The sequence below is a fragment of the Polyergus mexicanus genome, unplaced genomic scaffold, assembly GCF_030449975.1.
Source record: "Polyergus mexicanus isolate NDT 795.1 unplaced genomic scaffold, iyPolMexi1.0 SCAF_16, whole genome shotgun sequence".
NCBI classification, from domain to species: Eukaryota; Metazoa; Arthropoda; class Insecta; order Hymenoptera; family Formicidae; genus Polyergus; species Polyergus mexicanus.
The window spans coordinates 4,389,577-4,403,006 of NW_027223336.1; the positions used below are offsets into that span (position 1 = coordinate 4,389,577).

General features: G+C 38.7%; 1 protein-coding gene across 1 annotated transcript in view; it reads right to left on the reverse strand.

Annotated features, from left to right (window-relative positions):
- The window catches only part of LOC138940123 (segmentation polarity homeobox protein engrailed), a 92,344-nt gene extending 87,671 nt beyond the window's left edge, over nt 1-4,673 (reverse strand). Inside the window, exon 1 of the mRNA XM_070308670.1 lies at nt 2,115-4,673. Coding sequence (XP_070164771.1) covers nt 2,115-3,546 — 1,432 coding nt within the window. The 5' untranslated portion in view covers nt 3,547-4,673. The remainder of the gene's footprint in view (nt 1-2,114) is intronic.
- Between the last annotated feature and the right edge of the window lie 8,757 nt (nt 4,674-13,430).

Sequence of the window (13,430 nt, forward strand, 5' to 3'; positions counted from 1 at the left end):
CACGCGCAATTACGGCAATTAGATTTTATAGTCGTCGTCTTAACTGCTCGTATATGTGTGCTTCTTATCTACCTGTCGCGGAATTACGCGTTGTAAATACGTAACAGCGAAAGGTGATCCAATAATATCTCTCTAGGCGAGAGTATTCATCTATATTCGTTATGGTGTTTGGTATAATGAACGGATCTGACATAATGGCGATACATTACGATTATCAAGTTCTCGCGATGAAGAGATGCAGCGTGTGAGGAGTTTTCATTTAAAAAGATGCCATCATGTATAGCGCATTAATTGTAGGATATAGAAATAAACATGCTACTGCAAAATTGTAACCATACTTTCTAGTATAGTGTGTATACATAAATAAATGCGCGTATAACGATTTATTTAGGTTTTTTTTTTTTCTTGAGATCTAAACATTACTTTATGCATTAATGTAATAACGCGAAGAGTATGTAAAATGTAACGCAAAGAGAGATAAAAGAGGAATTTCAATTATATAAATTTATCGATCGAATTTTTGCACAATAACACAAGTCTTGGAGATCCGCCTAGAAAATTGTTACTTGCGTTATATGAGATGAGAAATGGCTGTGCTTGATTTACGAGGCAGAGAGCGGCTATTTCTCCGACTGCTTAACTATTGTTTCCTGACAATAAGCGTATATCAGATATGAACGACACGAAGAAACGTTTTCTATCATTCATCAAGCCGGCACTCGGCCGGGAAGTAAAGTAATTACACGTTTTCCTGTGTCACTTGAAAGGACCATCCATCTGCGCGAAGGTGCAAAAACGCGCCGATAATACCGACATACTTCTTTCGAACAGCAGATGATAATTAACTGTCCAGTCAATAATCTAAGGTACCGTAATACATTGTGACTTGTTCAAAATGAGTTTCGCATAAACAGGCAACAAAATTGTCCACGTGTCATATGATTGTGTGTATTTTTAGTTTTTCTGATAAATTATATATATACAATATCTTGTTGATAAATACGCCTTATATATATATATATATATATATATATATGTATATATATATGCAATTAAATATGATGAAACCGATAAAAGAATCTTAAATCATTTATTATACATATACAATGTTGAAAAACTGTGTTTTGCTATAAATTATGAGATTATTCGCTCTCTCTCTCTCTCTCTCTCTATCTTTCTCTCCTCCCCGGCTCGCTTTCTCTTTCAAAAATATGTTTACATATTTAAACAGTTGTACCATTCACCTAGCAAAGCACACAAGTGTTACAACGAACATATGCGTGTATGTGTGAGCGCGCCATACGTTTGACTAATTAATTATTATTTAAAAATCGTGGCAATCGATTCCGCGAATGTGAGTGTGTATTATACAAGAATCGTGACAGTAGTAAATTGCAGCCGTTTATAACAAACGTTCTCTCGCACAATGGCAAGAAACATTTTCTCTCTCTCCCAGTATACTTAAATATTTCTTCTCTGACTAACAATAAGAAATTTATATACGTACATTCGGTGTACTTGAAGCAATTATATACTAATCCCTAATAATGAGAGATTCTATCTACGAGTATTGGGCAATCTCACACTCGAACAATGAATGCGTAAAATTGGTTTCGTCATTTTTTAAAGGCGCGTATTCTGTAATCTTTGAATATTAAATTACGCTATTACTCTCGTGAAATCGCGTTGATAGAAGACTCTTATGTAGGCCAAATAATCATTCCATTTTATTCGAATACTTATGTTTTGGGTATAGGTGTCTTGATTAATCGTATTATTATACGTTTTTGCTATTATATTCGTCCACATTAATATGAAACTTTATACAAATTATTTTCGTGGAATTTTTAAGAGACTGTAATGCGGATGTCTCATATTTCAACACAGTGATGTAAATCGTTCCCGATGTGATAAATTGAAGCTTGATCGTCGCTTTACATGAGCGATTGCCAAAGATTTCATCACCTATAGTACATCTTGATAGACAACTTTTTTCAAATAACTCTCCTCAACAAAAACACATCGCCGAATGAATTACTGTCACGCTTTTCAGACGATTTTACGTAATTCAATACACGAAAACATCGCATTAAATAATGGCATCGATAACTCACCGGAGGAAGGCCGATCCGAGTATCTGGTGCAATAGACCCACGCAGGCCACAACATCTTCCCAGGATCGGTCGCGGTCGATCCGGTCGCTTTGGACGCTGAGTTTCCGGTGGATACGCCGGTGGGGGATGCGTTGGTGGTGGTGGTCGTCGTCGTCGTCGTCTCCGAGCTGCTCCTCTCGGACGTGTCAGAGGACGACTCCAGGAAGTCCTTTGTCAGGTCGATCGGCCTCGAAGACACTTTTTTAGGTCGGGACTTTTTCAAGGAGATCGGATCTGTGATTCTCCTGCCAAAGTCCGCCTTTAGGATATTGTCTATGCTGAACTTCAGACCCTGATGTTGCAGATTGTTATTGTTGTTGTGATTATTGTGGTGATGATTGCCGTTGTTGCCGATAGTGTTTGGCACGCCGTTCGCGGCCGGCAGGGTACGTCCGTTCTCCTCCCTGGTGCCGGTTGGCGACGCCGGACTTCCCGAGTCTCGCTGCAGGAGCTTGCTGACCGAGAGTCGATGCTGGTGCACCGAATTTGCCGGCACGTGCTGCACCTGCGAGCCCTGTTGGAGATGCGTGTGAGCGTTGGGATGATGCAGATGCTGGCTATGATGCGGCATCAACGTGGCGGTCTCCCGCGGATCTCTACAGGCGGCGGGATGAAGAACGCCAGGTGTCGTCGCCTGGAGTCCGGTGACCGTCATGGCCGACGGCGGTGACAATGAGAGCCTCGTTACCAAAGGTACGCTTATGGGTGTACGGTGTAACCTCTCTACGGTAGGATAAATGATCTCGTGACCAATGCCATGAACCCGCGTTGGATAATCAGAGATCTCAGATTCCCTGGAGGAGTATCGGGAAAGTAGATGTTGATGACCAGACTGGTACCTGGGTACGATAGCCTCTTGGATAGCCTCCGGCCGCCCAGGCGATGAGGCGGCGGCCGAAGAGGACGCCGGGGATCTGACGGAAGACGCCGTAGGAGATGACGGTGGTTGACTATAGCCGGGCGGACTCGGCGCCAACACGTGATTATTAGACGTGCGCTGGTAATACAGGTCGTTGCAGCTTGTGGAGCTGGCCGGCGACGATGTCTCCGACGTTCTCGTGTTTTCCTCATCGCGAAACTCACCGCGACCGGAACTCGCGGTGAGTTCCGCGGTCATGGTCATGGTCAATTCCTGGTCGTGGTACCTCATAGTCCCGCATACACGCACCCCGACCACGCTGGTTGGCGTGGGTTCGCTGCCAACGCTCAATACCTCGCTCGTGTCGCTCTCGCAGTCGCTGTCCGCGTTGCTGCATTCTGTCCTTCGCGCTCGATCCCGTTTCTCCGCGTCTTCCGAATCCTGATCCAATCGCGAGATCAGGTGGTTCGATCTAATCTCCGTTTCTGACACGGTGTCCAGACCCATTGGTGGCGCCGGGGATGTACTCGACATTTTTTTCTGAGAGAAGACACCCACCTCGCTCAATGACAGATCCAGTTGCCTTGATTCGATCACAATGAAACTTTTGTAGATCGTGTTTTCATGATGTCTTCTTCTTCCTAAGAAGACATTTCTTCACACTAAATATAATATATCCTCGATGTTTAATAGCATTTTAAATGCTTTATCTTACGGAAGTATTCTGTCTGGCATCGACGAATGACATTATTCTCAGATTTGTGTTTACTATTTATGTGAACTTCACGATTTCTTTTTAACGTACATGATGAATTAGTGAAATGGCATAACGTAGCAATTTTAAGGTGATCCTTCCGCTTAACTAAGTTTCTTTCGCAATATAACACTTCCGACGGTTACGTCAGCATCTCGCGAAGTTCTGTCACCGGCTAAACCATAACCTCACTTTGCTTCATTCCGACGAACAGCTTGCGAGCTACTTACAAGCGGTTATCTATACTTCATCCGGCTTTCATTCTCGGTTTATTTTTTCTCGTCGACTTTTTGATGATGTTACACTACGTACTAAAGTACGTCGAATCCGGATTCGATACTCATCTGGCACGTATAATCTTCAGTTGGTACCCCTATATTTTAATCGAGAATTGCAAGCCTGCGAAGCGTATCCTTTCAAAGTCTCCGCTATTTTATCTTAATACGATGCACTCTCACATATTTCAGAGTCCTCGATCGACGACTGAACGTTTCTCGAAAGTCGTGTAAAGATCACCAACGTCCTCGACGCGACAGCGATAGTATTGTACACCGGACGAAGACGAAGATGAGGAACGTCAGAGGCGCTCTACGTGTGAGTGAATAGCGCCGCTGAAAACGTGGAGTCCTCCGCGATGCTGGGAGTAGACGCGGGTTTCGACGGAGTCGTTGTGCGACGCCGTGAAACCGGACCGGGGCCTGCTTGTCCAGTTGGTTGCCGCGGAACGTCTGCGGCGAGGAAGCGGCGGGAGGACCAACGATGGGCGTTACTGGGCGTAGACGCGTACGCCTTTCCTGATGGTGATCCCGGTAATACGCGGACGAAGGATCATCGCGACATCTGGCGGCCGCTGTGCGAACTCGCCGCACTGGAACGCCTCCGCTCGCCTTATTCCGGGGGAACGACATCGCGGCGGACTCGTCTCATTGGTCGGCTTCACCCGGTTCCACTTCCTCGATTCGTGTCACCCTTCTACGTCCAGAGACGCGCTCGATTCTTGTTCTCCGTTGTACTCGCTCTCGCTCGTTTGATCCCCCACCCCCCTTCGCTGCCGGTCGGCATCGGCCGAGTAATGTGTAGAGTCTGGGGGGCAGGGGGGAGGAACAGCCGTTCTCCCCCTCTCTTTCAGCCTTCACTCCGTCGCGGCGCGTACTCCGCATGCTTTTTCCACGACCACGAGTCCTGCGTATCTACTACCCTATAGGTGATCCAGCAGCCTATGCCGCCCTCGTCGCGTCGCTTCGTTTCGTTGTCGGCGTTTGTCCCTCTTGCTTTTATCTCCACCGTTGTTTGTTTCAGTTTACCAGAATTGCCTCTCTCGTGTCATTCCCGTCTGTTTCGCTTTCTACGTTTTCGCGTGCTCTTCCCGATTCCTTTATCCGTTCATATGCGATCTAACGCTCAGCTTCACGTATACTAAAATCCGGTTTACAATGAGTCGGGATAAAATTGCGAAAAAAGTACTCACTTCCGATTTTCTTGAAACTCAGTATTCTTACGTATTTCGACGCGCTGATTACGAATATCATAATGAAAATTGGCGACTACTTGATTTTCATAGTAAAAACCATGAAAAACCCATAAAAATTATAGTTTTTTACGCTTATCTCAATAAATACGGAAAATCATGATAAATGTTTTAGAGAAAAGTTTTAGATCTCACAGAGATAAACATTTTAGATTCTATATATTTTCACCGTACGAATAATAGTTTTCAAGGAAATGGTGTATAAAGACAGTAACAGCGTTAACACAAAAATCTTAACTTTAGAGTGCTTTTTAATCGTGAGTCCCCATTGCAAATCCATATGGAACCTCGCTTCGGAAAAGTGTATGCGTAGAAACAGTGGGTTCCGCCCCCCTGGGGGGGGGGGGGGAACTGCACTACCAACAAACTAGAAAAATAGATTTGCGTGGAATCTCGCTTTGCGTGGAAAGTTACAAACCCATGTGGAATCTCGCTTCGCGTGGAAAAGTGTATGCGTGGAAACAGTGAGTTCCGCCCCCCTGCGGGGGGGCTCGAAATGCTAGACAAATAGGTTTGTGTGGAACTTCGCTTTGCGTGGAAAGTTGCAAATCCATGTGGAGTCATATATGTACCGCAAAGTACACGCTTAGATAGGAGGACAGATGTAAGATTTAGATTCCATCGTTTTTGTCGCAAAATATCATTCGTACGGTAAAAATGAATAGGACATAAAATGTTTATCTCTGTGAGATCTAAAACTTTTGTCTGAAACATTTATCAAGATCTTCCGTATTTACTGAGATAAACGTAAAATATTATAACTTTTATGGTTTTTTTATAGTTTTCACCATGAAAATCAAATAGCCGCCTATTTTCACTATGATATTCGTAATCAGCGCGTCAAAATACGTAAGAATACTGAGTTTCAAGAAAATCGGGAGTGAGTACTTTTCGGAACTACACCCGAAATTTTTTAACTTTGCTATTGGTCATTCTGTAAATTAGTCGATGCTTTACAAATTCAAATCGCCTTGGTAGGTCGTTCGATCATCACGTATTTATTCTTTCTTTGACGAGCATATTCTTATATTTTTAATATTGTGTTGAATTTGCTTTATTAGTTTATATTTCTACGTTATTTTTTTTTACTTATTAATTTTTACTTAACATTTATTAATCCGAAATTAAATATATGTAAATAATCATAGATTATTATTAATTAAATTTTGACCTGTGATAATATCGAAACTAGAAAATATGCAGAATCAGTAATTTGGATTTATGTCTACATATAAGATTTTCTTGTATAATTATAGAGAAAAACGCTATACTATATGATAGAAGAGCAACACGCGTTAGATTGAAATACAAAACAGATGAAGCATGCGAATTATCGGCAGCAATGGAATTATTATTAATTATTATTGAATTATCGATTTTTCCGATATTTTTTCTCTCTTTCAGGAAGATGATTCGTGAATCATATAGTCATTTCTCGCTCGGCTAGCGAGGAATTTGGACGCGCGTCAACGTGATTTTGGAGTGATCGTTAAAGCTCATTATAGTCAATCTTTATTTTTTACGGTGAAGAATGAAAAAGTAAAAAATCATCAGCTTGTGTATATTTCCATTTTACGTACATTGGAAGAATAGTCATTCTACAATAAGAATTGCCATCTTGTGTACGTAATCAATTCAGATGTCAGTATTAACATTGCGTATTCATAATTATATCGAAAATTTTTAAACGATAGCGTATAAACGTTTTGGGTAATTAATGAAATTAGTTTCTAACTTTATCACATAGTATTGAAAGAATACTTATCTATAATATATAAAAAAGTGTGCGCGCGCGAGTGTGTTTATGTGTGTGTGTTAAGTTGATATTTTACTCTAAGTATACATATATATATTTATTGCGCGATGAGATATGCTAAGGTTAAAACTGGTTCAAGTGTATTTGTCTTTGTCGATGAACTCCAATTATTATTCGCAGACGCATTTTCTGGAACGCTCTTTTGCTTCGATTTCGATTCCGGTAACCGAGGATTCTGTCGGTTACTATTTACGTTTCGATGTATGCGCGCGCTAGAGTTGAACGAGACCCAAGACAAGACAATATTCACAAAAATATTGTATTGGTCTTGAAAATTTTAATTTTGTCTTGGTCTGGAGAGGATTTTTTTATCAAAGATCTTGTCTTGTCTTGTCTCGCCTTGATTTTTATTAACAGTTTTTATTTAACGCTAAATTATTTGTCAACTTGATAAAAAACAGAAAATAGTAAGTATATCTGATTTCTTCTGTTATCCGAAGCGCCGAGAACGATTTTCGTTTGTTCTTTACCGCGTGTGCTCACGTCTCGATTGTGCAGACGCAGTCTAAAAACGAAAACCAAGTTCTTCTGCTAAACATGCAAACATTTCCGAAAGTGAGGATGAATGTTCGGAAGTAAATGCAGTTAAACAATGCACATAGAAAACTTATTTTAAGTATGAAACAAGAAACAATGAAAAAATCGGCGTATGTTTATTATGTCGAGAAGAAAATGTGACTAAAGAAATAAAAATGAAAAATAGTAACACTACTGGATTAAAAAAACATTTGGAGAAAGATCATAAAAAAGCATATGAAGATTTATTTGGATTAAAAGCAATGAAAAATAAAATATTGTCAGAAAAACAAAAAGCGATAGATATATTTTTAAACGTAAGTATTGAAATTAAACTTTATAAATTAAGTAACATAAAGTAATTAATTTGCGCTATTTTTATGTCACATTAAAGTGTGTAATGATAATGTTGCGCAAGCTCTTTAAATTTAAATTTTTGAAAGTTTTTAAATTTATAAATGTTTTTATTTACTAACAATAAAAAAAACTTTTTGTCTTTCTCGCCTATTTCCATATTAATTAAAATCTCTGTTCAGAGATTGGGAAGAATTAGATAACTTTTTTTAAAAACCGAGACTTCTCGATAAGATCAAGAATCTTGATTTGAATTTGTTTTGGTATTGTCTTGATAATTAATTTAAAATCTTGTCTTGATCTTGTCTTGAAATTCAAGATTAGATCAAGACAAGACCAAAACTAATCTTGGTATCTCGTGCAACCCTAGCGCGCGCTTTTTGAGTGACGCTTAAATAGAAATTTACCGCGAAATCGACTCGTACACTTGGCCATCAAGGAGGTCCAGCATAATGATGTATTGTCAGTGGCACGTTAACACCTCATAAACTTAAACGCGAATCCGACATTTTGCCGAGAAGCGAGTGAGAGATGCGAAATACTTTCGCGAAGTTTATAAATTCTTGCCATCCAATTATATTTATTCCCGGTATATCACACCGTTACTTTCTACAATGAAATCATGATTGGTCTTGTCACGAAGCAAGATGTATCTACTATGTTTTTTTTTTCCTCATTAAACATTCGAAATTATAAGCTAATAAAAATCCAAATAAGATTGCACTTCTCTCCTAATGCTTATATGAATTATTTTAGAAGATGATTTACATGTACGATATGTATTTAAGTGTCTGCATCTACTTTATTCGTGTTTAATAGTGATATTTCATTTTCTCCGTTGCAATTTTCGAGGAACCATTTAATAATCATCGTTGGACGAGAATCAAGGGCGAGAGAGAGAGAGAGAGAGTGCGTCATAATTCAGATAAGTTAACGAGAAAAGGATATTGAAATAAGGTGAAAAATGCGAATATGGTAGTTTTGTCGATGCGTATATAGTGCATGTAATGGTGGAAAAAGAAACCGCGCCGTTTAACAATCACGATCGCGGGATTAAGGAGTTTCGACGGTATCCTCGCAACATGTACTCGAGCCTCGAGCTCGTTACAGCCGGCCGCCTTCGTAAATTTCGTTAACGCGGGGTACCCTACACATTCCCGCCTTAACGAGCGTCCACGTGCTCGTTAGTATGCCTAAGGCCTTCTTCGCTTAGGATACACCCTGTAAGTTAGCCGAGACTTGTATTGAGCGCTTGCTAATTCGTAAGCGGCTACTCTCATTCGTCGAAGGGATGCAGCTCGCTTTTATGGTACGAGGTGATGCATCCTTTCCAGGGACGGATCTATTATATATGTGAATTGATTCTTGTTATTCTCTCGGAAAGCTTTTTGACTTTTGCTCTGAATTGTCATTTTTATCTCGCTCAATTTAATTAAGTATTTATTGAAATATTTTTTTAAATGTAATGTTTTTTCAATATTTTAATATATATACAATCTTCTCTCAGCTTTTTTCTGCATAATACGATCATCACAATTAATCGATTTTCTTATTAAAAGAATATGAATAAATCCACATTGATAAAAGATTAAATGACGCATGATGTAAAATTAAAAATATTAGATATTCCGCAAATATTGAAATAATCTTTTATGTAAAATTAAGAATAAAATTTTGTCTTTATTTGTGAAATGCTTATTTAAGATAATCGCGTTAAAGTCGTTTAAATGAATTGATGAATATATTAACGGGGTCGTTAAAACAGATTTTTTTCTATTTCATTATATATAACAATTTATTACATTTATCAGTTTTTTTTGCAACGATAAATCTAGCGCTGCGTAACACGCGGCCATATCCTTCATGGAATTGAATCAATTAGTATAATTTTTACATCTTAATTTGCCTGAATTGATTAATTTTACGCTGTTGTTTTTTATCTCGATCCCGAGATTTTATTCTAATTGTGGTGAATGTGTTATTTGCGGTATGCGCCGATGGATCCGCTTTAATGATGTAATAATTTATACCGTGTAAAGTTAGTGATGCGTACTTACTCTGGGAAATTCTTCTTAACGTGATTTATGACGCGTGCGCAATACACGATCAACTAAAATTTCTTTCGCGACATTCAGGATTGCATCGCGTAAAGTCGGCACTGTCATTAGAATGTCATTTAATCTCGTTCGTTTTGATTTGCAATTACTCTGCATTTAGTTCGTTCAAGAAGCATTAATATCTCAAATTGAAAATGATGACGTAAACGATCGACACTTTGATCAAATTAAGAGCGGGTATCTTTTAACTCGTTAAATTCTATTTTTGTTCTCAATTCTTCATAAAAATTATTGATATTTATTTTAATATTTTTACTTTTATTTTGTAGATTAAACAAAAGATACTCATCTAAAAAGGATCTTAGTTTGAAAGATACTCAGAGCTATTTCAACCAGAGGCTGCGTCCCTGCAACTGTGAGTACATATTGATTTCTCGAGTATCGAGTTGCCCGGCACCATTAGCATGGCAAAGAAAGCGCCAATTTGGTTTTGATAAGCGGTCTGCTATAAGAAACAGGAAAAGACACTAGCTGGTTATTTCTAAAAGCTGTCCCTTATTGTTCTCTATTATAGCTTATGCAATATACTAAACTTTCTATATCGATAATAAATGTGAAAAAATGTGCCTATCATTCCAGCGAGAAATTATTATTCCTTCGTTTCAACATGTTACTCTGGACTCTGGATATGCGAATTTCTAAAAGTAGGAGAGATTTGTTGCTTACGCAATTAATTGAAGCAACACTTTGCTCTCTGATCTATAGATAGAATTCTTTCTTAATTAGCTTCCCTTCGTACATAAATTATGGAGAATTAAATCTTACAAATCATTAATCCGACCTACCTGACAGTTGAGCTGGAGAGAACAGCGTAATGTAATTAAATTATTATTAATTGGACATTTAGATAGAAACGCGATGGACAAATTGCCCGTCGTTTGATAAGGCAGATATACGGAGAATTGCGCCGCGTCGCAATAAATTATAGGTAGAGTCCACAATGTGGAGTCTTTATCAGATTCGTTGAACGCACGTCGCTCATTATTAGGAAACTTCTCCTCGGCAGAAGAGAATCGTCCGGCAAATTCGTCATTCGCGGTGTTAAATAAGGCCGGTGTTGCAAATTGCCTCGGGATCGCAATAATGTACCGCGCCGTAGGCGCTAAATTTCGCGAGATCACGCGAGTAGGTCCGAGTTATATTCGCGAGGGAAATCACCGAGGTGCATCTATCAGACTTATCTGACAGTGGGGTATCCTCTGCGGTCTGGCGAACGCCCGACAATCTTATTTATGGCCTGCAACGAGAAACACAGACAGCTACGGTCAACGAAGCGATTCGATATTGGAAGCGATATCATTTAATCAATCGCATTGTATAGCTGTGATAAAGCACTCTCTTGATTAAAAGATGATGGGATATTGTGTCTGCAATTTTGATATTTTTGTCAAATTTTGAGATTTTGAATCGTTCAGAATATATTGTTATAATCGACAATTGAAATCTTGATATAAAACAGTCTGCGTATCAAGAATGAAAATTATGAGATAAATAAAAGAATTATTTATATTATATAGAAAAATACTGTCTATCTATCTGCATTTATTTTGTGCATTAAAAATAATCGATATATTTGAAGCCTGTTTTATATCACATTCACAAAGTGAGAATGGGATAATTATTCGCTGGCAAAAACAATGTTTGACATTTCATCAAATACAAATGCTTTTTGTTTTACGGAGATTTCGTTTCATCTCATTTTCGCAAGAAAGCGCCGTCAGTTTACAGCCGTGCGGTCATACATCACCGGAATCTTGCTTCAAGATAATACGAGAAACTGGGTACGACATGGCCTGCGGAACGATTGCAGCCGAACGTAACTTCCGCCGAGTGTTATCTCGGTACTCCACACCTCTACTTTATTAGGTGAATGTATATACATAGCGGGGCGCGCGCGCGCGGTATTTTGAGCTCACGTAGGGGATACGTATACGATGGCGTGTTAAGTAAACGGATACGTTACGTGATGGATCCTCTCGTACGCGCATCTCACCGTAAGTGAAATAGATCGAGGGTGAATTGGTGGTCCATGCACGCTAAAGTCCGTCTTTGGACATTGTATCGCGGAACAATTCGAGTGTCCCCGATAACCGAATATCTTTTAGTCTGTGAGATTTCATTAGCTCTCTATTCCTCTTTTCTTCCAGTCGCGGTTCTATATTTGTTTCTCTGCCTTTCTTCTTTCTTACATACGTATATATGTTTTTTCCTGAATGGATGATGGACGCTCGGAGATGATAGAGATTTTCGTTTACATTTTTTTACAATTTACATATCTGAGTCGAAATTTTGATCTTATTTTCACTTTCAGTTTTTTCACATTTATAAACTCTGGAAAATTTTATTGACAGATTTTATTTATATAAAAATTGTATTATATACTGAGTGTTTTTCTATTTTGTATCTCAAAAATGGATATTTTTCCACTTAGAAGTTTAAAAGAGAAGTTTTCGGAAAAATTATAGATTAAATAGCTTTAAAATAGGACGATTTAACTATTTAAACTATTAAATTAGATATTAAATTGAACATTGAGGTCTAAAGTAGGAGAAAAATTTTGACTCGAGTACATATAAAGCCGGCAGTGCATTTTTGATTTTTAATTTTAATATTGATCTATTTTTCATATATTAGGTGTACAACTTTGCTTCCGTCGTTTTTTTTCCGAAATTCGAGGCTTTATTGTAAAAAACTGGTTATATGTCTTTGAGGCGTTTTGAAATTGCTTGTTGAGTCACTCCCGATGATCGTGCCAATTCTTTTTGACTTTGACTCGAGTCTTCATTAAGTAATGCCTCCAATTCTGCATCTTCGAAAATCTTCTCTCTTCCACCGCTATGCCGGTCTTCGACGTGAAAATCACCGTTCTTGAAGCGTTGAAACCACTCACGACACGTTCTTTCACTAATAGCGGCTTCGCCATAAGTATTTGAGAGCATTCGATGAGCCTCAGCCGCAGATTCCTTCATATTGAAGCAGAAAATTAAAACCTCCCGCAAATGACGAGAATTTGACTCGTAAACTGACATTTTCAATCGAGAATAACTTTATGATGCAGACACAAATCGACTAATGTTTCTATGGGGTTATGTTGACAGATGCCCAAGTTTATTGCATGACGTCTATGATCTATTTATTTCGACCACTACTTACCGCTAAAGCCATCTATAGGAAAACAGCGGAAGCAAAGTTATACACTTAATATTACGAGATATATCTAGATAATATTTTTTTCTCTAGAATATGATTTTTCGAAAAATGATGATTGAAATTTATAGATTATTGTTACAGTAAACTCAACACGTTTTTGACATAATCGTTTTATTTTCTTCA